This window comes from Desmodus rotundus, chromosome 9 (assembly GCF_022682495.2).
Source record: "Desmodus rotundus isolate HL8 chromosome 9, HLdesRot8A.1, whole genome shotgun sequence".
NCBI classification, from domain to species: Eukaryota; Metazoa; Chordata; class Mammalia; order Chiroptera; family Phyllostomidae; genus Desmodus; species Desmodus rotundus.
Window position 1 is genome coordinate 98,071,370 of NC_071395.1, and position 26,993 is coordinate 98,098,362.

At 36.7% G+C, this 26,993-nt stretch overlaps 1 protein-coding gene across 8 annotated transcripts in view; it reads right to left on the bottom strand.

Annotated features, from left to right (window-relative positions):
* Positions 1-26,993, bottom strand: part of STXBP4 (syntaxin binding protein 4) — a 152,427-nt gene that overhangs the window by 99,502 nt on the left and 25,932 nt on the right. For 6 of the 8 annotated variants that reach the window (XM_071219357.1, XM_071219359.1, XM_071219358.1 and 3 more), the window contains 5 exons: positions 22,899-22,993; positions 14,325-14,421; positions 11,876-11,967; positions 7,489-7,578; positions 4,623-4,688 (listed from right to left, as the gene is read on the bottom strand). In XM_071219357.1, coding sequence (XP_071075458.1) covers positions 4,623-4,688; positions 7,489-7,578; positions 11,876-11,967; positions 14,325-14,421; positions 22,899-22,993 — 440 coding nt within the window. The remainder of the gene's footprint in view (positions 1-4,622; positions 4,689-7,488; positions 7,579-11,875; positions 11,968-14,324; positions 14,422-22,898; positions 22,994-26,993) is intronic. The other 2 variants (XM_071219360.1, XM_045182209.3) reach the window with 1 other exon arrangement.

The following is a 26,993-nucleotide window of genomic DNA, read 5'->3' on the forward strand; positions in this document are numbered from 1 at the left end:
ATGGTGGTTTCCCCATTCCAGTGCAGGACCCAGTCTAGGGTCAGGACTGTATTTAGTTTTCACAGCTGTTTAGCCTTTCAATCCAGAACTTTTTATCACTTTTCTTCTATATTTTCAGAGCACTGACATTTCTGAAGAATACAACTACACACACACACACACACACACACACACTCGACACCTTTAAAAAAAAAAAAACTGCCCTTCATTTCAGGTGTGTCTAATGTTTTCTGGTGGCCAGATTCAGGTTATACATTCTCAGCTATGACACTACAAGGTGCTCTTCTCTCCTCTTCAAGGCCTCCCATTTGGAGTCACACATGCCCATCTGATGTCAATAGACAGCACCAGTGATAGAGTCATCTGATCTCACTACTGTGTATTTACTATTTTTCCCCTTACAATTAATAAGCAGTTTCTAGGCAGTGACTTTAAAACCATGTTAATATGTAAATATTCTGCTCTTCATCGAAATTTTCCCCTAGATTTAGCATCTGATGATTCTAGTCTGATTCAGTCTAGTAATCATTCTGTTTAGTAAAAAACAGATGCAAAGTGCTGATTTCCCAAATCTGGCAGCCACTGCGTAGTTAACCAGTCAGCACTCAACCGACTCCAACAAGCAACGAGCCCTCCTTTCTTCTAATTATCTATTTATTGTACTAATGATATGGCCTCGTGAATTACTTATTTTTCAATGGTTTGCAATTCATTACTGTATTTAATCATCTTGGCCTCAAGCACTTCCAGATTTGGCCAGTGGGAGCCCCTTCAAGCGGGTTTCTTGTGACATGCTCCCTTCATTTCGAGCACCTCCTTATTTTCTGGTGCGACACGTGCCGGGCTCATCTTGTACTTCTGAAATAGCAGCAGTGCAATATCCAGCTTTCGAATTTTTGCTAATCCGATGGCTTAGTTGTTTCTTTTAAAAACAGCTGTGTGGAGGTAGAATTTATATACAGTGAAACTTACTTACCTTAGGTATATAGTTTGATAACTTTGCTTCATCCAAGGACACAAAAGCTTCTTCTAGAATAGTTTTAGTTCTTACGGTTAAATTGACGATCCATTCAGAGTTAGCTCTTGAGTACGATATGAGGTAGGGGTTGAGATTCAATTTTTCCTCACGTTACTATTTGCTAGTTATACCATCACGCATTGTAACTGGCATCTTTTACCACTGAACTGTGGGTGAACTTTTTCCAAGTACCAAGTGACCATAAGTGTGAGACAATTTCCACTGGTGTAGAACGCTATTAGCTCCGGGTGATTATTTGTATATATCTTGCTAGCTTGTAAATTTTTCATTAAGTGAGTTTTTATCACTGATTCTCTTGGGTGTTATGAATTACTATTATGTCATCTGCAAACAGATTTATTTTTCTTTTCAAATTCATGTGCCCCCACCTTGTTTTGCTAGTCTAACTGCAGTTTCTTTTTCTTTTCATTTTTTTTGTGTGTGTTATTTTAATCAGGCTTAGGCATCAAATATTAAACTTGCTTCAAGAAAAGAGTTTGGAAATTTTCTTTCATTATTCTGTACTCTGCAGCCATTTATGCAAGTTGCGGACTGGTCGCCATAGATTCGGTTCGATTCCCCTGTGAAACCATCTGGCCTGCTCCTTTTCTGTAGGGCGCTTTCTTCGCAGCTTTTCTTATTCTGTGGATGTAGGTCTGTTGAGCTTTCTATCTCTACTGAGGTCAGTTCTGGTAAAGTCTATGTTCCTAAGAAAACCTTTTTCATTTAATAAGTGTGTTAATCCCATACAGATTAGTTAGGATGACTACTATGTTCCGTCTCAATGGTCGTAACATTCTTTTTTGTTGTTGAAATTATTGAGTACCTTATAATTACTGGATTTCTTTATTTCATGTGTCCCTTTTGCTTTTTAAAAAATATTCTTTTGGTATTCAGGAAGGTTTGTATTTTCATTCTATAGGTTACATTTATATTTAGGTTACATTATGTTTTTAAATTATTTAAATATTGCTTTTCATAGTGACTGAAATCCTCTCTACTTTTACCTAATCTTTTACTGTTTGATGTCAGTTCCACATGGTATCCGTTTATTACCACCTTTTACTTAAAAAGATAATGATCATAGTCTATTCTCCCCCTTTTTCTCTGTCATCCTCTCATTTTTAAAATAAATTGCATCTTTTGATTTCTGCCAGACATGTAATATTTTCACATTGTTCTTTCACCCATGAACTTACCCTCACTTCAGTCTAAGCTACAAAATAACATATGTAAAATGCTTAAGGTTTGGAAGTTCTTGACAAAGTTAGTGCAGTTATTTTTTTGGTCTGATGAAACTCACCCTCTCCTGGAGTCCTCAGGGACACTACATGGATGTGCAAGTCTTCCAAATTGCTTTTCCATGGCCTTGACATCTGAGTGTCAGCCTGGTCAGATACAATATATTTGGCTTACACTTCCTTTCCTTTAGTTTCTTGAAAGTGTTGCTCCACTACGGCCTTACTTTTCATGTTCTGTTGAGAAGGCTGATGCTGCCCTTTATAAGTGATTTGATCTTCTGACTTGGAGACCTGTACATATTTTTCTCTATTTTTAACGTCTAAGAGTTTTACTGAATACGTCCTAAAGTTGATCCGTCCAGGTCACATTTCCCCAGTACCCCAAACAGACACAGGTCTTCTTTTAGTTCTGAAAAGTTTCCTTGGATGATCGTCCTAAATATTAGTGCTGTTAAGGCGCTTTTACTTACTTCAAAGAAACTTTCTTTCTTTCTTTCTCATTTTCCCATACCTTCGATGCCTTTTCATTTGACTATATTCTCTCTTGGGCAATTTGTAATTTAGTTTTCTTTTCTAATTTGGTTTTGTCTTTCCTTCTCTTTCTTTCCTAAGTTTTATCAAGTCTCATTTCATTTCTTCCAGTTTTTGGTCAATTTCTCTTCTTAGTTTTTTAATTTCTGTCTCTTAATGTCAAATGCTTGCTTAAGGATACTTAATTGAGTTTGGAATGTGGTAGTACAGTTTTTGACAACTTTGTTGTCAAAATGTTTTGAAGAGGAACACATTTAATTCATATTGTCTGAGGAAAGCTTTAGTTTATATTGTCTGATTTTTACAGTTGTTTTGTAATGGTGGGGACAGATTTTTTTTTTTCCTATTCCTTTTTCTTTCACTGAAAGAGTTCTCAGTTCAACAGCACCCTCTTCTGTGCAACTTCTTTTCTGGATCTTGTTGATGGCTGTAGAGTGGATGGATGGAGAAGGTTTGGTAAACCTTGTTTCTCTTCATTTATGCTAGATCCTTAATTTTCCCTTCTTATGCCCTCCTTTCTTTTCCTCTCTTTCTTTTAATTTTTATAAAAGTTTATTTGAGCCAAACATTGCCAAGAAGTGAGATCTCAAATCTGGAGGAATACACACACACAAATGTCTTTTAAAGATTCCTGTCTGTATTTCAAGTCATTTTTTCCCCTGTTGATGCAACTGACCAGTCTTTCTGTGTAATGTGTTCCACAGGCCAGTATCGGTGAGGGTTATTCATTGTCCTTCTTTCTCTTCACGTCCTAGTCTCCAAGGGATACCACTCCTTCTCTATTTATTTGATTCTCCCCCAGAAGCAATGACTCTCAAGGCTGCCACCTCTGGCTGCACACACTTTTTCTCAAGTCTGGAGAACCACCAACTCATGACCTTGTTCAGTATTTTGGCACTAATTGTTCCATTTTCTCTTTCTGGCGGCAAGTTTATTTGTACTTCATCTAATTGCTATGCTTCTCCTAATTCTTTTTCTGTTTTGAAGCCTTATCTCCTCTGCTCTTTGTATTCCAGGTTTCAGTGGCAGGCAAACTGTAGGACTTAAAAAAAATTGTTTTAATATATACTTTGAAGGCTGTGGTGCTCTCTGTCACATAGTCACATTGAAGGTACAGGTCCTGTATGATTTTATCTGCACTATTGGTTTTATGTTTTCTGGGAGCATTACGTTGGGGAGATTCAGAACCAAGTGACTGCCACTTATCTCCAACAATATTCTTTTAACTTTCTCATTATTATATTCTTTGTTTGTTGCCTGTATATCTGTTTTATGGTATCATTGTATTTGTTGTAAGCTACCTAAATTCTTTGAAGAAATTTTTACTTTTTATTATTATTATGTTTAAGTTTTTATTGTTATTCTATTACAGTTGTCACAATTTTTCCCCCTTTGCTCTCCTCCGCCCAGCCCACCCCCCACTCCCACAGGCAATCCCCACACCGTTGTCCGTGTCCATGGGTCATTCATGCATGTTCTATGAAAGTAAAAAAAGCTCTCTCTTACAGGGCTATTTATTTTATTGCTTATTTTGCTTTTACCTTTAATAATGTAAGGTGTGAGTAACAGCAGGAAAAAATAGAAGAGAAAGAAGAACAGAAAAGCAATAAGAATGATCTTTGCACTTGATGGAGATCTGGCTTTGAAAGCAATGTCGAAGAGGAGTTTTAGCCTTTCTTTGAGCACTAGCAGCCATACTGCGGGACAGGTACAGCCTCTGTTACTCACATGTACATGTTCGAGGATATTGTACAGCATCATTGCTTTACAGTTATACACAGTATGTTTTTGCACACACATACACAACACATATACACAATACATGCACTTACCTGTTTCACACTGTGGAGTTCTTCTGTCAGTTGTTTCCGTTGCCTTTCTGATTCAAATAATTTTTCCTATATTTGAAAACCACTGAATTAATAACTTGTTATGAATATCAATGAGTATCACTTTTAGGGCTTTGTTTCAAAGCTTATAAACGCCCCAAATATCCAACTGCTACAATCTGAAAATTTAGCTCCATCACTTTTCTGGTTTTCTATATACCATTTAAAAGTAATTAGCTACTTACAGTATAATTGTGATGAAGATGCATTTTCTGGTACTTTAATTAGCTGTTTTGTAAGATCTTAAAATCTCAGGTCCAACAAAAGTCAATGTGGATCAAAGTGTGTGAAAATTAACTAAATTTCAGGCAATAACTATCGTTGCCAAAGGGCTTCCAAGTTGGAGAGCATTATTATTACAACTTGGAAGTCTCTTACTCTGCTGAAGAAGACACATGAGACTGAGTTGAATAACACTTTCCTAATTTAGCTTATTCTTGGAAGATCACCCATAAAAATGAAGATGTGACGGGTGTAACTGAAACATGAAATGACAGTTCTTAAGGGAGAATGAGATTATACACGCCAATCAAATATCACCACCTTTGATTTAAAGTTAAGCATATACCCTAAAGTGTTCATTTTAAGTATATTATAAATAAATTACATGTTATTGATCAAATCAGAAATACTAAATATAGTTTAAGAACCGTGTTACTATATACTTGAACAGAGGTACTGCCTGAAGATTAGATTGAGTGGTAAATGCTCATGGCAACACTGCCATGTTTGGGAGGAGTAATCTGCTTCCTGGCGTATCTCAGCTCATTCGGGTCTGAGATAAAACGAAGGTACATGGAGGTGAACATACTACAGCAAGCTAACGAATCTGCCACGAAACTGCTGGCTCCCAGGCTTTTGTGCTCTGGCAAGTCACCTTCACTCGTGTCCTAGATTTTTGCATCTGTAAATGGAAAATATATCTATTTTCATTCAGCTTCGCAAAGCAGTAGCAATGTGAACTCTGCAGAAAGGCTCTAAGTTAAAGAAAGCCCACAGCACTTTTCAAAATCATTCTCGCCGAATAATATCAGACATTAGCATCAAATTATCTTGGCTTCATTTTAATTTGTGCCTTAAGTCAGACATAAAGATTAGAGATGTACAGGATAGTGGTAAGCGATGAGAGACCACCTATGTACTCTATGAATAACTTCATTTAACAACGTCTATTTCTGTGTGTGTTTATAATCTCGGTAGAGAAACTAAAAGTGCAAACATTATCTCAAATAAAATATTTATTGCTTTGCATACTCTGTTATACAGCTGAACAAGTGGTTCTCAGACAACAGATAGGTTTTGAGGTAAAGGAAATTTCAGACTATGCTACTTTAGATGTGTTCAGTTACATTTCATAAACTTTGAATGTGAATTTAAAGCTTCTTCAGGAAAGCTTGTTTAAATGTTACATGAATAGAGTAGTAAATTATAATTCTAACAATTAATGTTGACATTCATATAAAAAACTGAAATATATCACTAAATTTAGCAATGATAAACATTAAGGGAATGAGAAAGATCTGAGAGCTTCTACGGATTCTGACGAACCATAATGTTTAATGGTTTATGCAGAGATAAATTACATAAGAATGCTATCATAGCAAGATAACTAACAGTGGAGATGATTCCTAAGAGGATATAAAGAAAAAGCTGTCAATCTATTTTTAAAACTGAATTTATTTATTTCTAAAACTAAATGTATAACTCTTAATTGTTATACCAGAAATGTGGAAAGATAGTGGTTTCAAAGTTGTGATAAGAAGTATATAATCCCTGGCTGGTGTGGCTCAGTGGATTGAGCGCTGGCCTGTGAACCGAAAGGTCACCAGTTCAATTCCCAGTCAGGGCACATGCCTGGGTTGTGAGCCAGGTCCCTAGTTGGTGGAGTGAAAGAGGCAAGCAATCAATGTTGCCCTCCCCCTCTCACCCTCCCTTCCTCTCTCTCTAAAAATAAATAAAATATTTTTAAAAAGAAAAACTGAAGTTTAAAATAACAAGTATATAAGATACTCCCTTACCAATGGAATGATGCTCGTATATATTCGGAAGAAATATGAATTGGTAAACCCTTCTGAAAGGGAATTTGGCAACATATGTAAAATTTTATACGTCCATATCCTTTGATAAAACAATTCACTGTCAGAAATGTATTCAACTTGTACCTTTACAATTGTAAATCATGCAAAGACACATCTACAAAGCTATTTATGATGGAATTATTTTTAATAATGGAAAACTGAAAATATCCTAACTATTCAATGTTAAGAAACTGGGCAAAAAACCTAGGACAGATCCATGTGACTGATGATAGGAGAGCCATTCAAAAGAACTTGGCATATTTGTGTATATTAACCGGAAAAGTAGCCCAGGATATAGTCCGCCAGCAAAAGAAGATGTCCCCGAAGCACGCCCGTGAACGTGGGAGAGAGCGCATTTCCCAGTGAACATCCGACCTTGTCACGGTTTGCTTTGCTGGCTCCTCATCCTCGCCACCAATGTGAGATGAAAAAAGGGGCGAGAAGTAGCCAAATCAGAAGGTCTGAGTAAAAACCACTGTTCACGCTGAATCTTACATGGATATGGTGAAATATAAAGTGTGTGAAGTGAAAAATTAACTCCAAAGGTCAACTGAAGAAATAAATTGTTTGATATTAATATTCGATGTTGACCAATATTAATATTAAGCTATCTGATATTAAAACAATCTTTAATTAAAAATAACACTAAGCCCAAATACTTCTGAATGCAACACAAGATAATGTTTTCTTGTTTTCTAAAGAAAATGTGAGAAAGCTAAATTGGAGATTACCTTAAGTGTATTCACTTCTTGCAAAGCATCATTTCTTTCACGTTTAAGCCTCTCCATTTCATCTGCTTCTAAGGAACCACAGGTGATAAGCTGTCAACATTAAACCATAAGAGACAAATTATGCATTAGATGCTAATTATGAAAACTAACCTAAAAATCCTTTTTGACAAGGCTTAGGAGTCATTTGATTGGGTAAAGGAGAAGGTTAAAGTAATCTAGGGGAACTTCAGTCATTTATGCTTAATCTTACATTGTTGTTACTTGTAACAGAATTTATATGATTATCAGGTATACATACTCTGTTGGCATCTTTATGATTCTTATTTAACAACACAATTTTTCTTAAAAGTCCAAATCCCAAGACTGTTTATAATGTTAAAAAGACTTTATGAGCTGTCAGCACAACTATTCCCTGAAGGTATATCCACTTCCCATGTACATGGCCTCTAAAGTTAGCAAAATGCTGGGCACTGTAAACCAAGACTGTTTACATACACCCAGTAAAGGAAATCAATTGATCACGTGTCTTGTTTTAATGAAACACAATGTAACATAACAGTCAAGTATGTGGCTTAAAGAGATTCCTGCACAGAAACTGTCTTGCAGATAATATTAATAATTCATGCACAAGTGAATAACAACAAGAAATAGCAAAGCTGAAATCTCTTTTACTTTTAACATGATCTCTTTGACAGTTAATTGTAAGGTAAAAAACGACAATCTTATCAGAGATAAAAATCCAAGTCTAATTACAGTCGTCTTCTATGTAGAAGTTATAACAGAACTAAAAATATAGAAAATATGATCTAAAGGATTAAGTAGAGAAAGTGACTGAATGCAGAGTGAAAACAGACAATACAAATAATATCGACCATTTATCGGGAAGGGACTATGTGCAGATACCTTGCTAAGGACTCTCTATATATTCAATATTAAATCCGTACTATAGCATTGCTTCCACTTACAGATGCGGAAAAGGGCTCAGAAGGTTAGTAGTTTATCTGAGGTTTCACAGCTAATAAATGATCATCCCGAGATTCTCCCAGAGTTCTAACATTAGTTTGTGATTTTTACTAACTGCTCAACAAAAATCATGGTGAATTAATAAACTCAGATTTGCTTTCCAAATCCTAGAGGGAGGGCCATCCTTCAAATTTGAGAAGAACTACTCTTCTTCACATTATGGGTTCCTTGTGTTCTGACAAAAGGCACGGCTTGCTTTTGTTTATCTATAAGGCCACAGTCTACCATTTACATGATCGCATAGTCTTCATCTGTTTCTACTCTTTTGTAAGTACTCAGCATGCACACTCAGAGAAATCCCTTCTTATACTGCTTTAGATTATTTCAAATAGATTAGATTTTCAAGTGTTAAAGTATTTCCTAAAGTACGTTTCAAAGGATATTAACTGGCTTTGTGCAAAAGCAAAGCAGGGAGGTGGTGATGTTGGTAGTGGAGGTGTCTGACCACACTACAACCCACTCCCCTTTATGTATTTGTTATTCTACATATGGGCTCTCCTTTGTCCCCCACCTAGACTCCCTACCACCAGTGTCATCCCCTCCCCAGATAACCAGCACTATCGCAAGACTATTGCTTCTATATATCACTTTGATCACGTCGTTGTTCTCCCCAGTGGCTCCTAACAGACTATTCATAAAGTACAACTTCTTAGTTTAATATCTACCCTTTTGGGACTAACGTTTTTCACCGACCTGCACGTACCAGATTATCGTTTTCAAAGAGTAGATCATTCTCTGCTCACCACTTCCTAAATTTTGTCGTTGTCGCTCATGCAGGTACTCATCACGCTCCGTTCACCTGCTGAGCAGGTAAAATTCTATTGATCATTCCAAACTCACTGAAACGCCAAGTCTGCCGTGAGTCTTCTCTGAATGTTCTAAAGTCCTTCATTACTATGGCCTTATCACACAGGGCCTTTCTACACTAAAATTGTTGTACGCATCACGTTCCTTACACTATCCCCTAAGTTCCTCGAGGGACAGGCTGGAGTGTTACTTACCCCTTTTCAATCAACTGCAGTTGACATTCAGCATTGTTGTGAGTTAGTTTCATGCGCACAGTACGGGGGTTGGAGTTCCGCCTATTTAATAACCAGCACCAAAGTGCCGAGCGCAATGCCACGCACATAGCAGGTGTCTGATATACACTTAACAGTTCACAGAGGACCGTACGGTGAAGTGGCCAAGAAGTGCTTGCCGCTCCACACCCTGAGAGGGTCCTTTGTACCATGACCCAGCATAAGAGAAACACTGCGCACTCTTAACGCGTATGGTTTGCTTGGGCGCCACTCTGTTGTACTTCCCGCGTTGAAATGGTGGCTGCAATCCACTCAACTGGTGAAGCAAGAACCCAAATTGTGAAAAGTCTGCACTAGGGAATTCAGAGTGCTCTCTCTCTGCGATTTTAAGATAATCCATTTCTGGAGCTTGATTACTGTGGTAAGCCCATCATACCAAGGTGAACTAAGCACCTGCCGTTCTAGGTGTAGTAGAGCTGAATGTCGGCTCTAACCTTGCTTTTTCTCCGTGTAACCTTAGGCCACCAGCAAGTGTAGCAATATGTAAATTTTCATATAGCAATGATTAGAATCACAGTAAGATAATTATCTCTTTGATTCTAAATGCCATATTATTCCAAAATCAAAAGTTTCTTGTCTACTAAACAAAAGCAGGACTGACCTAGAATGACTCAGCAATTCTTCCTTCCTGAAAGATAGCATCTCAAGAAATCTTTTGAGTCAGACAAAATGATAAGCAAAAGAAGCTAGTTACAAGAACACACGTTGGATGATTCTATTTATTATGAAGTTCAAGAACAGGCAAAAGTAATCTATGCTGATAAAAATCAGAATAGTGGTTCCCTGTAAAGGTGGGAGACACAGCCAACAGGCAAGTTGACACGAAGGAGCCTTTTGAGTGGTGATTTATACAGAAATTCATCAAGTTATACATTTGAGATTTTTGTACTTTACTGTGTGTCCATTTAAACATCAGTAAAAATATTTTTAAAAAATAAATTAAGAAAAAGATAAGCCCCCGCAAAGAAACATGAGGAAAGAAAGGAAACATAGAAAGAAAGGAAGGAAGGAAGAAAGGACAGAAGAAAGAAAGGAAGGAAGGAAGGAAGGAAGGAAGGAAGGAAGGAAGGAAGGAAGGAAGGAAGGAAGAAAGAGGACCCAGAGGAGGGGGTATGAAGTCTGGCTCCTGTTTGTGACGACGAGGCTGGGGGTGACCGGAGTGGAATTTCCCCACCTGCACAGACTGGCCGCATCCTCAACCGCAGACCAATTGATAAACTTCAGATGAGGCATTATGTTGTTTTAACTCAAAAAACAGTTGGGAATTATACTCCAAAAAATGCAGTATTTTTTGTTTCTGGTGAGCTGCTTGACAAGCAGCCATTTTTATAGAATGTTCCAAATCGTCGTACATGACCCTTAGTGACTCATTAGACCAAACATTTCATGAAAAAGAAATAGGAGTGGATATTAAATAAGAATGCCATGATGTAGAAAAGGCAAATGATGTTTTGAGACTTCTGTTTTAATTCTACGTGTGAGTGTGGTGAAGTAAAATGCATTCTTACTATGGATTCCTGTGGGAAAAATGAAGGAAAGCCAACATTTTATGGGGATATCGTCTATGTGCTGGAAAGCATAATACGACGAAGGGAATCTTCTAGACGAATACGACGCCCCACATTTTGGTCCGTGCCACACACAGTGCATCACTGGCACGCAGACGCTCTTGCACAAGCACCGTCAGCACTTGGCTTTCGCTGCCAAAGTACCACAGGCTGAGTGCATTCTTATCGGTCCTAAAATCACATTGGTAAGGACACAGATTACTAATCTGGAGCGTGAGCATTTCCTTGCGGCTGCTAAGAAAGCTTTGCGTGCTCACACTAAGTACTCTGAGTTCCTCACTTCACCTGTGTTCTAAGCCACACGACCATCGTTGCCTCTCCTCAGCACATGTGGGCATGGGAGCTTTGAGGACTGCTAGCAACAGGAAAACGATGCTCTGCTGCCAATATGAAGCAGGTGGACATATAACATCGACATTGGTGGAAGAAAAACTGTACCCCAGCACCTTCGGTTTTCCCGCCGTACGACACGCTACAGAATCAGTTCTGATCAGTCGTGGCTCAATCCCGGGAGGTCTGAGGGACCGGGGAGTTTCCAAACCACCGGGCCTTTGGGAACTCCCATTCGCTGCTGGTGGGAGTGTGACACTGTACAGCCACTTTGGAAGACAGCTATAAAAAACAGTGAGAAATGACAAAAACCCTCATCCATGTCACACAACACTCACGAGGTGTGATTTAAGTACAACCAAGCCAATTCTTCAGGGCCCACTCTACCTGTGAATCTAGAATGCTGGAAATTTCAGGTGCACCGACGCTGACTTCATCCAACTGCAAGCAAAACAGCTTTCTGGCAACCTGGACAAAATCTAAAATGGAACACATTTCAGTAAGAACATATTTAACGTCATCTAAATAACTCTTATCTTTTTCTGTTTTTAACTTGAAGCTATGTATTATAACTAAAGCTTAAAATTTACCTTACTCAAATAAGTTGCCTTAAAATAGTATTAACTGAAGTGAGAGATAAATATAAGTTCAAACAAAAAGTAAGAAATAAACTGGTTTTAATTTCATCTAACTTTGCTGAAGTTAATAGTTAAGATAATAATAAAGCAAATATATATCACAGGCGTAACTATTCCTCCAACTTGTAAATTACGAATAGAACTTTTTCTGAAACATATGACAATATTAAGAGTTACAGTTTTCCTAGCTGGAAGAACCCAAGATTTAATAACAGTAACAGCAGCAGCTAATGTTTCTGTAAAGCCTCTATATGGTAGCCATGGTGCTTTGCAAGTTCATCCTCAGAATTTTATGAGGCAGGTCTTCTTATCGTCTCCATTTTACAGTTTGGGGCTAAGACAAGTGAACTGTCTAAATCACCCAAAGCCACATGGCAAATAAGTAGCAGAATAGGGTTCCATTTAAGGTCTGATCAGAGACACATACTCTTGATTGTTACGTAACACCGCCTCATGCAGTTGGAGCAAATGATAAGCTCCTTCAGATGTGGAGTGTGACCTATTCACCTGTCGCCCTCAAATGTTTTTTTTTTTGACTACTATATTTTTAATTTCCAATGATTCTTCTAATGGTCTCTGATTGTTCCTATTACATGGTATCCTACTCATATTTCACGGATGCCTTATCTTTGCTTATCTTATTAAAGGTGTTATTTATGGTTTATCGTGAAGTTCTCCTCTGCTCTTGCAATATTTCCCTTTTTTGAGTTCCTTCTATTCTATTTGCCTGATACTTTAGGGCTCTCTATATGTTATGAGGATGTCTCCAAATATCTGATGACTCTTGGCTGTGAGTTCATAGTGAAGAAGGATTAGGCACTAAAATGCTGATTGAAAATTTTGTGTGGATAACTTCCCTTGTCAACTGGCATTTCCAATACAGAGCCATTAGGTGGCCAAGCTGATGTTTTTGCTCAGCTTCTCCCGAGACTTCTATGACCTCTTGCCTACAGAATATAAACATGGCTGCCCATTTATTTCCCTGAGCAATCTGGGTGTGTGCTGTGAGTGGTAAGTCACCATACACTCCCCCCAAATATCTGGGCTACAACTACAGGTCCAAACCTCTCTGGTTTAACTTCTCGAGAACATACTTATTTTCCTCTGCAGGTATGAAGGGGTGGTAATTGCTGGATTGCTTGAGACGGGGTATGGAACAGCACATATAATTGCTCCCTATACAAACTTCCAACTTTCAGTTTCAAATGTCCTGCCTGCACCCAGCTTTCAGAAGCACCTGATGCTCTCAGTCCTTTTCAGGGACAAATCAGCTGTTCCCCATTGTGATGCCCTTATCTCTTCAGGCTTTACCTGCCTCTGCTCATTAATTCATTTATTTTCTGTCCTTATATGTTGTTTTTAGTATACATGCAATTCTGTTTCTTGGGTCTCATTATTTTGAGGTGATTTTCAAGAGGAGAGGGGAGCAAATATATCTTTTGTTTCATTACTTCAAAACCAAGAAGTGAATTCCTTTTTTTAGCAACAAAGATGCTTTTTAAAATTATACAATGTTGCATCTACTCCACAAGAAAAAAATTAAATATGTAATGCTGTCAAGGATCCAAAAATTGTTATATTCCAATATTACTAGTGGCAGAACAAATAACATGTAAAAAAAATCTCTGGAAAACAACTTATCAATACATCTCAAAAGTCCGAACCACTTTTGGGCATTCATCTTAAGAAAAAAGAAAAACAAATGCTATGATGTTTTAAATACAGAGTTATTTATAATATCAGCTACTGAGAAGCCATCAAAATTCCCAAAAGTGAAAAAGCTTAATATTATAGTGCACAAGCATTATGCTACCTTTAATAGGAATAATTACACAGCATCATAAAAATATGTACCATATCACATTAGGTAAAAAAGATTAAAATTTTGCCATAATGAAATTAGCACTTCTATATTTTGTACTTTTGTGTTACTGCTAAAGCAATGCATGTGTAGTAAGCAAAAAATACAATAGAATTACAGTATTTTAGAGACAAAAGACTCTGAGAAAGTTCTCCTTTCTGCAGACCTACTGTAATTTTAGCTGCATTTTCAGAGTACTGGTTGAGGAGTTAGAAAGAGATGTGGTCTTGTTTGTTTTCTTATTCCTTCTAGGAAGAGGAACTTGCAATGAAAGTGAGTCACAGTAACTCTTCAAACAAGTTTCTGTGATGACATAACACACTGTGCCTAGTAATACCTCCAAAAGACACTGTCCCCTTTGGGTCTGCTTGCACTTGCTGTCTCAGGGCTTGGTGCTGTTCCTTTGTGGGCTGAATACCAAGGTAATTTAGAGCCTGGAAGGAAAACGACTCATGTAAAGCAATTTTCCAAATTTCCAAAGAATATAACTTTTCATTGGAACTTCGTTTTACAACCCCAGTGAAAAGAATCAATATCAGAAACAGTGATCAGAATTAGATGTCCAAAGAATATCTGCTATTTATGAATTAATTTTCTATAAAATATTAGCTTCCTCATTCCATTACCACCTCAGCTTTTTTCTCCCCCAAGGCTAGCATTTTAGCAGATTCTAAATTTATAAGCACGGCCCTAGAACCAAAACTCAAACTATTTCCTGGTTTAAAATATGTGAAATAGCAAAAGAAAAAAGAGCAAGAAAGTCCTAGTAAATCCAATTTAACATTAATTTCTAAAAGCAACACTCTAAAGCATGTATAATTTGTTAATATCTTGTACTTGAGATGAAAAATGAAGTGGATGGAAACTGAATTAAATACAAAGTATCCTAGTTTTTGGCTTATTTATGAGCAGGCTTACATAAATAGTAAAGTAAATGCTTTCTCTGGAAAGCTTCTCTCTACCTTCTCCTGTTAGCAACCATTGCTGATTAAAAAAAAAAAAATTCAGACACTAATTGCATTCCAGTGTCCATTCTCTCCTTGTTCTTTTGTAACACAACCACAACATTTAGCCAGAAACACTGTCATCCAGCTAAAAGATATCCCCCAGCCCCTTGTGCAGCTTGATGAGGGCATGTGACTATGTGCTGGCCGAGGGGATGTAAGGCGAAGTGCTGCAAGCAACTTCAGGGAATTCTTTCAAAAGTAGCGGTAGGCACTTCCTGTCCTCTTTCCATCTCTCTTTGGGCTTAGTTAAAAGAAAACAAAAAGGAAGATGAATGGAAGAAAGGGAGGGAGAGAAAAGAAAGGGGATGGAGGGAAGTTGGTTGCTGGAATCCAAGTAGCCATCCTGATTCATGAGCGTCCTCAATAAAGATGGTGGAGCAGAAAGATGGTTGGAACATTGGACTCCAATGTTGTAGGACCTCCACGCCAGCCCTGGATTACCTTCTTTTTGGTTTCTTTTTGGTGTGAGAGAAATAAATTTCTAATGGAAACCACTGTTATTTTAGATTCTCCAGTTATTTTTATTTATATATATATGTATATAGCAAAACCTAATCTTAACTAATGCGTAGGGCCTGATTGGATGCCCTATATTATTGAATTCTCACAAGAACATATTCTGTGTCAATCATATCAAAGCTAAAACATAGGCAAAGTTTAACTTTGGTAAGTGTCCTTTATAAATTTCTCCCTCCTTTGGAATCAGTTCAGTTATTCATCATTTCATTTATCAAATATTTATTTAGCGCTTACTATTTGTCAGACAAAGGGACAACCAAACACAATACAGCTACTACTATGGTCTTTAGATTGAGGATAACACGTAAATAAATTTAGTTAGTGCAACGGAAGTGTGTACGGGATATGCCATGGCCAAAACAAACTGGTAAACGTGTAGGTGGCAGGGCACAGGGAGAGGAGGAAGCAGGAGGGAGAACATCGGGACAGATTCCTTCAAAGGCAATTCTGGAGCTTTGTATAGTACTGTTTGCATACCCTGTCTACATCAGAGGCAGAAATACACTATTCGCCCTGAATGACATGGAATAATGGTTCTTAACTTTTGGTGTTCTTTGCCTGCCGTCATAAAAATGTTCCAAATTTTCCAAAAAATAAAAATAAAGGAAAGAGAATGATACAAAGGACACCCATGTACTCACTATCATCAAATACTCACATTTGTTTGAAATTTATGTATTTTAAAGAAATGAACATTAATGGCTTAGCTGACAGCTCTCTCCATTGTTCCTTAACAGGGACCACTGCCCTAAGATTGGTGTACCCTTCCCATCCCTGATGTGATGCCAGTACTACATGTATCCCATAATAATATGTACTCTTTGGCAATTAAAATTTTACATGAATAGCACAGTACAAAAGGATAATCTTACAAATTATTTTTATCTCAATGTTTTGATTTCACAATTGCTCAGTATTGTTTGTAAAACTAGTTCAATTATTTTAACTTGAGATGGTATTCAACTGTATGAATACATTATAATGTATTATCCATTCTTTGATTGATGGGCTTTCATAATCACTCCATTCTGGTTTTCATCAAGACATTATTATGTCTCCTCCTACAGATGTGTGGGAATTTCCCTCCAGTGTGCCCCTAGACGAGGAAGAGTGCAGTCAGAGGGTTAATGTAGTCAACTTTGTTGGACACTGTAAAACAACTCTCCAAATTGGCGGTACCAAGCAATTTGCGCACACCATTCATATAAAAGCACCCCTATTTTCTAGTCTTAACAACATTTTGTGTTTTTGCACTTTAATTTTTGTCAGGGTGTTGTACGTGAAATAGCACATTGTATGTTCATTTGAATTCCCCTAGTTACAAGAGAGATTGACCTTCTTTTCCATAGTGACTAGCAATATTTTTTACTCACAAATTACTCAGCACTATGTTTTAAATTCTCATACACAGTGGGAAGACATAATTTTTGTTAATAATTCCTAATTTGGTGGCACTCTCCGGAGTGTGAACCAACAGTATCTCCAGACTTTGCCAAGGGTCCCCTGAGGCAGAACCCTGCACCCCTGTCCGGGAGAACCGCTGCTCGAGGAGCGCACACCAGCAGCAGTCGGAGGCACGATTTTTCTGATTCGCTGAGTGCAGCACCTACATATAAAAAGACCTACATCGTCTTCGGAAACTTGCTCTTTGCATCCTGCAGTATGGTTTCATCATTCACTCATGGGGCTATATGCTGTTGTAACGGTAATGAATTCACTTTGACAAATATACTATTTAATTAGATTAAAGGCCACAGTGTATTCATCCATGCTCCTGTAGATGGACACTGGATTTTCTGCTTCCCAGCACTGCAGCAATCAACATTCCTGTGCATACCCACTACAGCACACAGGTAAAAATTCCTCCAGGGTACATACCTAGGAGTGGTGTTGGTGGGTCTTTTTCCTGCTTGATTTGTAGACTTGTTCATGTAGTTAGCATTTTATATGTTATGTGTATTCCAAATGTTTCTCCTAGTTTTTGGCATTAATTTTTCACATTTTAATATTCTCTTCTTACGGAGTTTCTTTTTAAACATTTTTTATAATTTCAAATCTCATATTTTGTAAACTTTTTTTATGGATTGATTTTTACAGAGAGGGAGGAAGGGGGAGAGAGAGAGAGAAGAAGAGAGAGAAGTATCAGTTTGTCACTCCACTTATTTATGCACTCATCAGTTGGTTGTTGTATGTGCCCTGCCCGGGATCGAACCTGCAACCTTGGCATATTGGGATGATGCTCTAACCAACCGAGCTACCTGGCCAGGGTACAGAGTTTCTTATGGACAATTCCCAGGCATGTTTTTATACCATTACTTCATACTTTTATAAATATATATTATGAACAGATTTAAAAATATTTTAAGTTTTAATTTTTGTGTAAATGGTACATTGTACATATCAATATATAACTTTATTTTATGAATAGCAGATTTATTGATATATAATTCACATCTCATAAAATTCACCATTTTTGTGTACAGTTAAATGACTTTTAATATATTCACAAAGTTGTGCCTCAATCACCACTAACTAGAAAATTTCATCACCTCCCAAGAGAAACACCGCCTACTTCCCTGTGCCCCCAGCTCCAGGCAAGCACTAATCTAACTTCTGTACACATGGATTTGCCCACCATGGGCATTCATGCAAATAGAATCATACACTTTGTGTTTGTGTGTGTGTGTGTCTAGCTTCTTTCACTTGCTTAATGTTTCAAGGTTTATCTATGTTGTAGCATGTATAGAACTTCATTTTATGGCCCAATAATAATTCATTGCATATATAATATATACACACATATTGCATTTTGGTTATCCTTTTTTGTTATAAAGGATGAATCAAGAATCAAAGGAACAAGATACTATTATAAAAGTACTAGGTAGATGATAACAAATTAGAAACTCAGTGGGTATGTGGAAGAGCAGATGGCTACAAAGAAAGAGAACTAGAGAAACAATGTCTCACCAAAGCTAAAATACTGGCAATAATGAGCACACAAGTTGGGAAGGGGCTAATTCCACTTAAAGTATTGTAAGTGTCTTATAGGTTTAAAAGAAAGGTAAAGATTCTGAATAACTTTATACTGATTAAGTTAAACATGCATGTTAAAAATGTATGTTAATCACTAAAAGGATAGCAAGAGAAGGTATAATTTCTAAACAAGTTAGAGAAGAAAAATAAAATGCAAAGTAACCAAATAATTAAACATAAACCAAACAATTAAACATAAACCAAACAATTAAACATAAACCAAACAATACAGAGGAGTAAAAAGTAATAAAAAACACAGAAAAAATTAAAAATGATGAAAATAAATTAAAATGCATTATAATTAGACTAAATGTAAACTATGTGGAACAATGAGAACTCTTATATAATGCTAGTGGGAATGAAAATTGATAAAACTACTGTAGAAAACAATTTACCAATCCAACAATTATTTTGAGCACAGACGATGAGCCCACAACCATTTTTTTTAGGAGGTGGAGAAACAGAAGCAAAAATTTGGCAATACCTCAAGTAAAGTTGGAGGTAAACTCCCTGACTTCATAACATTTTAGTAATTACTTTTTTAAAGCATAAAAGTGGTAAACTCAAAATTTAGAGTATAGTTACCTCCTGGGGGAGAAGGAAGGGAATATACAATCAAAAAGAAACACAGTCAATTTCAGAAGTTCCCCTTTTTACCTGGGTGGTGGGTACATATGTTTAGTAGTCTTTAAACTGTGCATGTATAATATAACCATTTCTGTATATAATTGATATTTTCATGAAAAGATATATAAACAATTTCATAAAATTAATGCAAGTAAAACACCTCTATCACAGAAGGTACTCAATGTATGATTCTTATTATATTAAGTAATGATAAAGATGTAAAATGCAATCAACTACAATGTAAATTGATCTAGAGCTAAACTTCACAATAGGTGAAAGTTTTGTTGAACGTAAAATATTCAAGATACAGCCATACAGAAGGTCAGTGAGAAAAACTCATAAATTTAAATTGGAAGTAATTTATTTTTTATCAAAAAGTAGGTTCTAATAATTTATTGAATAATATCATCTTTTAGCCTTAAAAATGCAAATGTATTAATAGGACAATAACTGTCCTTAACATTTTTTGGTGTCCAAATGATGAATTTAAGAAATGTCCCTGTTGTACAATATTAGTCACATACTTCCCAACCTAATAACAAAGAACATTATAATCAGACATCGGACATGCATTGCTCACTACAGCTTTTTTCAAATGTTACAGAAATGGCAAGAGGTAAAGTAAATACCAGCAAAACGGCATCTGTATCCCAAAGCATCTTCCCCAGGTACAAAGATAGAGATATGGACAGTACAGAAATGTCTTTGAACCAACTAATAAATTGTATCTCTATTTGCTCTTTACCATTCCTACTTATAGGTTTACTGTTAGGATCACATGAGACACAAACATACTTTGTGTCATTACTTTGGATCAAGGACTGACAAAAATACTTTAAAAAATATATCGCTAAATAACTATGGTGAAATTATTTTAAAAATATCTGTATATATAAATTATTCTCACTGTATTCATGGAAAGAGACAATCTCTTTTAGACAATAAATTCAAAAATAACTAGTTCAGTGTTAGAAACCACTTTCCAGGAGATTCTGATATAAAATATTCTACTTAGGAAAAACGGAAAGGATTTCATGAAGACAACGCCACGTATACCCACGTTGTAACAGGCACTCTCCTTCATCGGGTTTTAACCCCTCCGCCTTTCTTAAAAACGGTACTGAGGGGGTGATTAACTAATACCCACATGATCAGTCAACACATTTTCCTTGTGAAATCTTATTACAGCACCAATTTTCTAGATACTATATGCAATATATTTATAGAAGATGAAGAAACAAAGACATAACTTTATTACATTTTAAATACTCGATCACATTGTCCTTACCTATTAATGAATAGCGAATATATAAAAAATGTAATGGATGATAAAGTTGAATTTGTCTACAAAGTAGCAACTATAACAGAAGGCTTTATTTCAAATTAAAGTGGTACAGATATTGTTATAATAATTATTGACTTTCCAAAACAGGAAGAACAGCTCAGGAGAGATTTGGGTGGATACACACTAATTTGGATTTTAGAAAAAAAGTTATTAAGTGAAATGGTTTCGAACTCTGAAAACAAGGAACACTCTACTAAATACAGTCACTCAAAATATTTTGAATAAAAGCCAGGAAGCTGAATTTACAGAGAATGTTTCAAGGTTTACCTATGTTGTAGCATATATCAGAACTTCATTCATTCTATGGCCCAATAATAATTCATTTTATATCTATACCTATCTATCTGTCTATCTATCTATCCATCCACACACACACATATACACACACACACACATACTCACATTCATGCCTATTGCGCTTTGGTTATCCTTTTTTTAAGTTATAAAAGATGAATCAAGTATAAAAGGAACAAGATATTATTATAAAAGTACTAGGTAGATGATAACAAATTAGACACTCAGTGGGTATGTGGAAGAGCAGATGGCTACAAAGAAAAGGAATCTAGAGAAATAATGCCTCACCAAAGCTAAAATACGGAGCAATAATAAGCACACAAGTTGGGAAGGAGCTGATCAGAGTTCAAGTATTGTAAGCATCTTGTATGTTTAAAAGTAAAGATTCTGAAGAACTTTATACTGATTAAGTTAAACATGCATGTTAAAAATGTATGTTAATCACTAAAAGGATAGCAAGAGAAGATATACTTCCTAAACAAGTTGGAAAAATAAAATACAAAGTACCCAAATAATTACTTCTTTTGCTGTAAAACTGCTATTTTATTTTTCTACAGAAGTAATCAGTTTGCTTATTAGGCTAAAAGGAAAACCACAATTAGAATTCTGATTCAGTAATCAAATAACTCATACTTCTCAGAATCAATACAAGTTTAGATGCTTTTCATATCTCTATGAAAATTATAAGAAATACATATCATGCACTAGAAAATTTAAACCAAGTAAAAAAAAATAAATAAAGCATGCCAGATAGTCTTTAGCTGGATAATTTTCTACTTATCCAGATGAATGGTTAGCAATCTTGAATGTCCAGAAATATATATTAAGCCAACACCACTAAAAAACAATTATTCATTTTCAGATATTGAGAGGTATGTTTTTAAACCTCAAATATTTTATTTTTAGAAAACATTAATATTAACTGATTGTAAACTTTGCCATTAGCCAGAACTTACATTTTAACCAAAAATAAAAAGAGAGTGAAAGTCAGCAAAAGATACTCAGGATTGTGAAAATATCAAAAAGACATTTCAAGTATCTAATTAATCGCAAAGTTCCAGTGAGCAAAACCCAGGTGTTTAAGCAGTGGTAGGTACACTAGGCACTCTTGTGAAGAAGCTTTATCTCGTCGATAGTATGGGAACTAGGAAGTGATTTACAGCAGTGCAGATCAAGGCAGCGTTGGCCCTACCTGATAGCAATCAGCAAAGTCTGGACAAGGGAGTTGGAATTGAGTCAGAATTTCAATAATGGATAAGATTCAAATTGGCAATGAAAAGTGCTCTGTTATAGGACCATGCAAAGGTATGAATACAGAAATAAACACAATGTATATTTATTCTAGCTATGCATTTCATACTCTTCCTAAAATGTAAAACATTATTATCCATGAAATATGACAGGAATGTAGAGGCTGTGGACCTTGAACATTATGTCCATTTTTATGTTAAAAACTAGAAGACATGGCATCTTCTTGCCGTCAGCTCCCAAATAACTTGACAAGGGCAAGTTTTAAAATGCTTTCCTACTTTTTTTCTTTTTAATCATCTTAAGTTTCCTTTACACACCTAAGCTCTCAATGTTTTACTTTCCCCAGGACAATAATTGTGTGCCTTAGTACACTGCTACCATCTTCTTCATCATGAGCTTCCAATCTGACTGCCTTGTTCTTTAGGATTTAGTTTCCCTTAACTTTATGAAAAACCGAACAAACGGAATGCTACTGGGACCGACTGCTACTGTAAATCTGCCATGAAGTCTACTACACCTTGTCCCAATCTGTCCCGTGTTTCCTTGGAGTCTGCGTGGTAAAATCCCACATTTGTCTTATTTACACTTAGGAGGGGATGGATTCATTTGCATGTCAATTAGTGACGGAAGGTTTTATTTTATTTTGTACTACTGAACAACATGAACCGCCCAACTCAAACATGAGTGAATTAATTTGAATCTAAACTGCCATTCACTTGGTAGCAAATATATAACTCCTTGAGATACTAATGGCTTCAGCCCTTTATCCTCTCCAGAACAAGACTCCTTCCTTGCTTTAGTTTACGGAAGAAGAATGGAAATTTAAAGTATTTACCATTTCCAGTTTCTCTGCCTTAAGGCGAACGGAGGGATTTAGGGAAATCTTCTTTCCATGCGGTCCACAATTACCAGTCCGGGCAGGAGCAGTATCTAAGAGACAACAGGGTGCACATTCATTGGAAATTTAATTGGAATAGAAATTTCCATTTGACAGGATGTGCTCTGAGCTCCTGCTGTTCAAAAATAATTCTGGTTAATCAGCTGGCAGTTTTCACTTTTGTTTTCATGGCTGTTTCGTTAAATTTAAAATGCATCGTGCAAACCGGCCTCACTTGAGATATGTATAAAAAGACACGGCCAATTAGGTATTAAGTCCCACAGAAATATTAATTTAAAAGACAGACATACACCCTGCCACCATCGTCCTGTCATCACAATGCTGTACTGATTGTAAAATGGAAAGTTTTTTTAAAGAAAACAAGTAAAATCATACAAGAAATTCAAAAATTTCATGATATTTCTTTGGCTGGCAAAAGTGGTTTTGTTACATGAGTTCTGGAAATACCATAGAAAAACTTGAAAATGCAAATTGTTTCAAGTTTACACATAAACTATAATAATAGACTTGCAATTTCTTGAACTAAAAAAATCCTATTTCTTATTTTACAGAAGGGTTATATTTCAAGTAGTAAAAATGGACTTTCAAGAGCACCTTCTCAATCTACCCTGACTACGTAGACAAGCCTTTGTCCCTGCTGCATGAGTAAGACACCAGGTGCCACTGGGACTAGAACTTGAAAAAAATAATTTGTTTTAAAAAGCCAAAGTTGTAAAACACATTCCTACAATTCACGTCAATCCTTATAGTGAAATTGTCACTATTCTAAATACACTTTTAAATGATATTTTACTAGTTCTGCATAGAAACAAGAGGAAGATAAAAAACTTTTAAAATGTCACATCTTTATGCAGTGTTTTAATTTTTTAAAATTTCTCAGAGCATCTGTCTCTAAGTACAAAATGATTTGCATTCTCTTAAGAACATAAGAAGCGCATATGAAAATAAATAGTCTTCCTCTAAACCTTTAACACATCGTTAACATTCTATGTAAAATCTTGAACATAGCTTATGTGTGTCAGGATAAAAAAAATGGCTACTGACTTTTAGATTCAAATGGAATCAAACATTGAGAAAGACTGATTTCGGTATAAACGAATTTTTACAATTCTGATAAAAGCAACAAAGTTCCCTTTGTTAATGTGATACCTAACTGTTGACCACAGCATTAAAAATACCGTATGTACTTTTTTTTCTCTTACTGTAACTGTAGAACCAGCTTTCTGTTCTCCTTGCTTGGTGCCCTGCCAATAAAATGGCTTTAATTTCTCCATTGCAAACCCTGATGTTCAGTGTTTGGCTTCACTGTGCATCGGGTGGCTGGAAACTTGTCCGATTCAGTTCAGCTCGGTTACATTAAGAGAAATTCTCTGCCAAACCTAATGTGTGGCATGGAAGAGGAGCATGGAGTGGTGTGGTATGAAAGACCGAGTAGCAGATAAGTCACACTTCATTTTTTGTTTTTAAGGTTTGGACTTGTGAGGCTTGACAATGATTTGGCCTAGTGCGTGACCTACCTACTATGAAGGCACACTACCACTAGATAGAACCAAGCTAAGCTAATTATGGTGTCAGACCAAGACAACGCCTGGGGGTAAACTTGAACTCAGTTCAAGTTTAAGTACACACTTGGAGAGAGGTTGAGAGATCAGGAAGAGAGAGGGAGGCACAGGGACACACACACCATCCACACATACTGAGGCATGCATTCTCACTTATGTTTTCCTATATCTAAGCTTAAAAAGTAGCAATAACACAAGATTATCTCTTATTTATGCTTACTTTTAGCCAGGCAGTACATTAAGTACTTTAAATCAAATACTCATTAATCTTTAAAATAACCACAATGACATAGGTGTTGCCACTCCCATGCTAAAGGAGAAGACACTGACTAAGGTCCAAATGGTAAAGAAACAAGCTCAGGGTCACAGGGCGAGTAGGTGACCACGTTAGGGTTCTCCTTTCTTGTGACTCCCCAGGCCGATGTTCTGAAATGGGTCAAGATCTTTCACTGTCAGTTGTCTCTTCCGCATAGCAGGAAGAACAAAACAGACCAGCTGACGGGAATTGTAAAGATAAAATCAAAGTCACAGAAAACTACTATGAATATTAACCCAGAGACATTGTATTTAACTAGGAGATTTAATGTAAAATTATACTAACCCTCTATTCAATAACATGCATCGTGGCTTAACAAAATCTCACTTTCTTTTTGCCAACCTTCCCCTACACGATTACTTTTGAGGCAAAACCTGAGGGGGATCTGTGCGGGAATCCAGTGTGCTCTGGTAATTTAGGGCCCGCCCTGAAAAGCCCCTCAAAGACAGCTTCCTCATCTGCCTGTGGCATCTCTCAGTTTCCGCCTCAAACTATGTATTTGCTCTTCTCTGAGGGAGTGAGACTTTTCAAAGTATTGCTGATTATTCTCTCAGATCTTCTTGTTTTATACTGGTAGGATCAATACCATTTGGTTAATACTATGAACACGCCCCCCCCCCCCCCCCCCCCCCCCCCCCGCCCCCTGGCTGCCCAGGGTCTTTTTCCCTATCACTACTTTGTTTCAATTACAAAAGCCTTAGCACAGGGGAATTAAGGCTTGTGTTATGCTAAAGTTAAAGTCATAGTAGTATTTCTTCTTTTTTTTTACTTGTAATTTTATTATTTGTTTGTTTTTAATTGAATTGATTGGGATGACACTGGCTAATACAATGATACAGGTTCCAGAGGTACAATTATATAACATATCATCTGTATACTGTATTTGTGTTCACCACCTAAAGTCAAGTTTCCTTCCATCACTATTCGTCTGTTTTACCCTTTCCTACCTCTCCCACCTCCTTTTCTCTCTGCTAATCCCCCTACGGTTGTCTATGAGAGTTTTTTGTTTGTTTGTTTGCTTAGTCTGTTTCTATTTTGTTAGTTTATTTTGTTCATTAGATTCCACATGTAAGTGAAATTATATGGTATTTCTCTTTCTCTGACTGGCCTATTTCACTTAGCATAATATACTCCATAGCCATCCATGCTGTCACAAAAAGTGGGATTTCCTTTCTTTTCGTGGCTGTGTAGTATTCCAGTGTATAAACACACCACAGCTTTTTTATCCAGTCATCTACGGATAGACACTTGGGCTGCTTCCAAATCTTGGCTACTGTAAATAACGCTGCAATGAACACAGAGGGTTGATAATATCTTTATTCAATGATTCTTTACTAATTTCCTCAGTAATGTCTTTAGTATGCTTTTAACGCACACGCTCATGTGTTATTCAGCTGATGGCAACAGAAAACAACTCTGGATTCTGAAATAAGAAGTTTATATAATAGAACGGTTTTAAAAACAAATTCAAGTATTATGTGGATTTAAAGAATCCTAACCGGTTTTACACTTTGGAACGATTTTGAGATGGGAACTGGGATAGACTTGCCTCGCTCAGTTTATTTTTGTTGAGGTTAACATTAAAACTCATTTACATTTTTTGAATAAATACCAAGTGGCTGCATGAGGCAAAGTGTCATGGTTAAGGGTCTCATCTGTGAACAATCTAAAGTCCAGCAGTGATAACAGACACAGCACCAGGCATGTAAGTCCCCGCAGATACTTTAGGGCTGAGTTTGCTTTGTCCCCTGGAAGCACCCGGCCCACTACCCATGTGGGAGACAGACAGGGGGACTAAGTCAGCGCTACTCCTGCCCCAGAAAGACGTTCTATTTCAATGGCATTTTAATACTCACTTCACATACAGCTCAGTCTCTCAAGTATATTTTCCGCTGAACTATTTCTCTATTACAAAGCCTAGCGTTGTTTCTTATGTCACTGATGTGAACTTGTTTTTCATTACTCCAGGGTCCCTCTGCTCTATGCAGGTCTGCTTCGTAGGGTCACCTGACTTCTAGCTCACCCTTATCCTTGCTTCTGCTCACGGTGCTTCCTTCACTCAGGATGACTCCTTACTACATCTGTCAACTGAGGTTTACCACCTCCCTCAAGATCTGAATTTTATGTGACCTATGCCAAGAAATTCTGTCTATT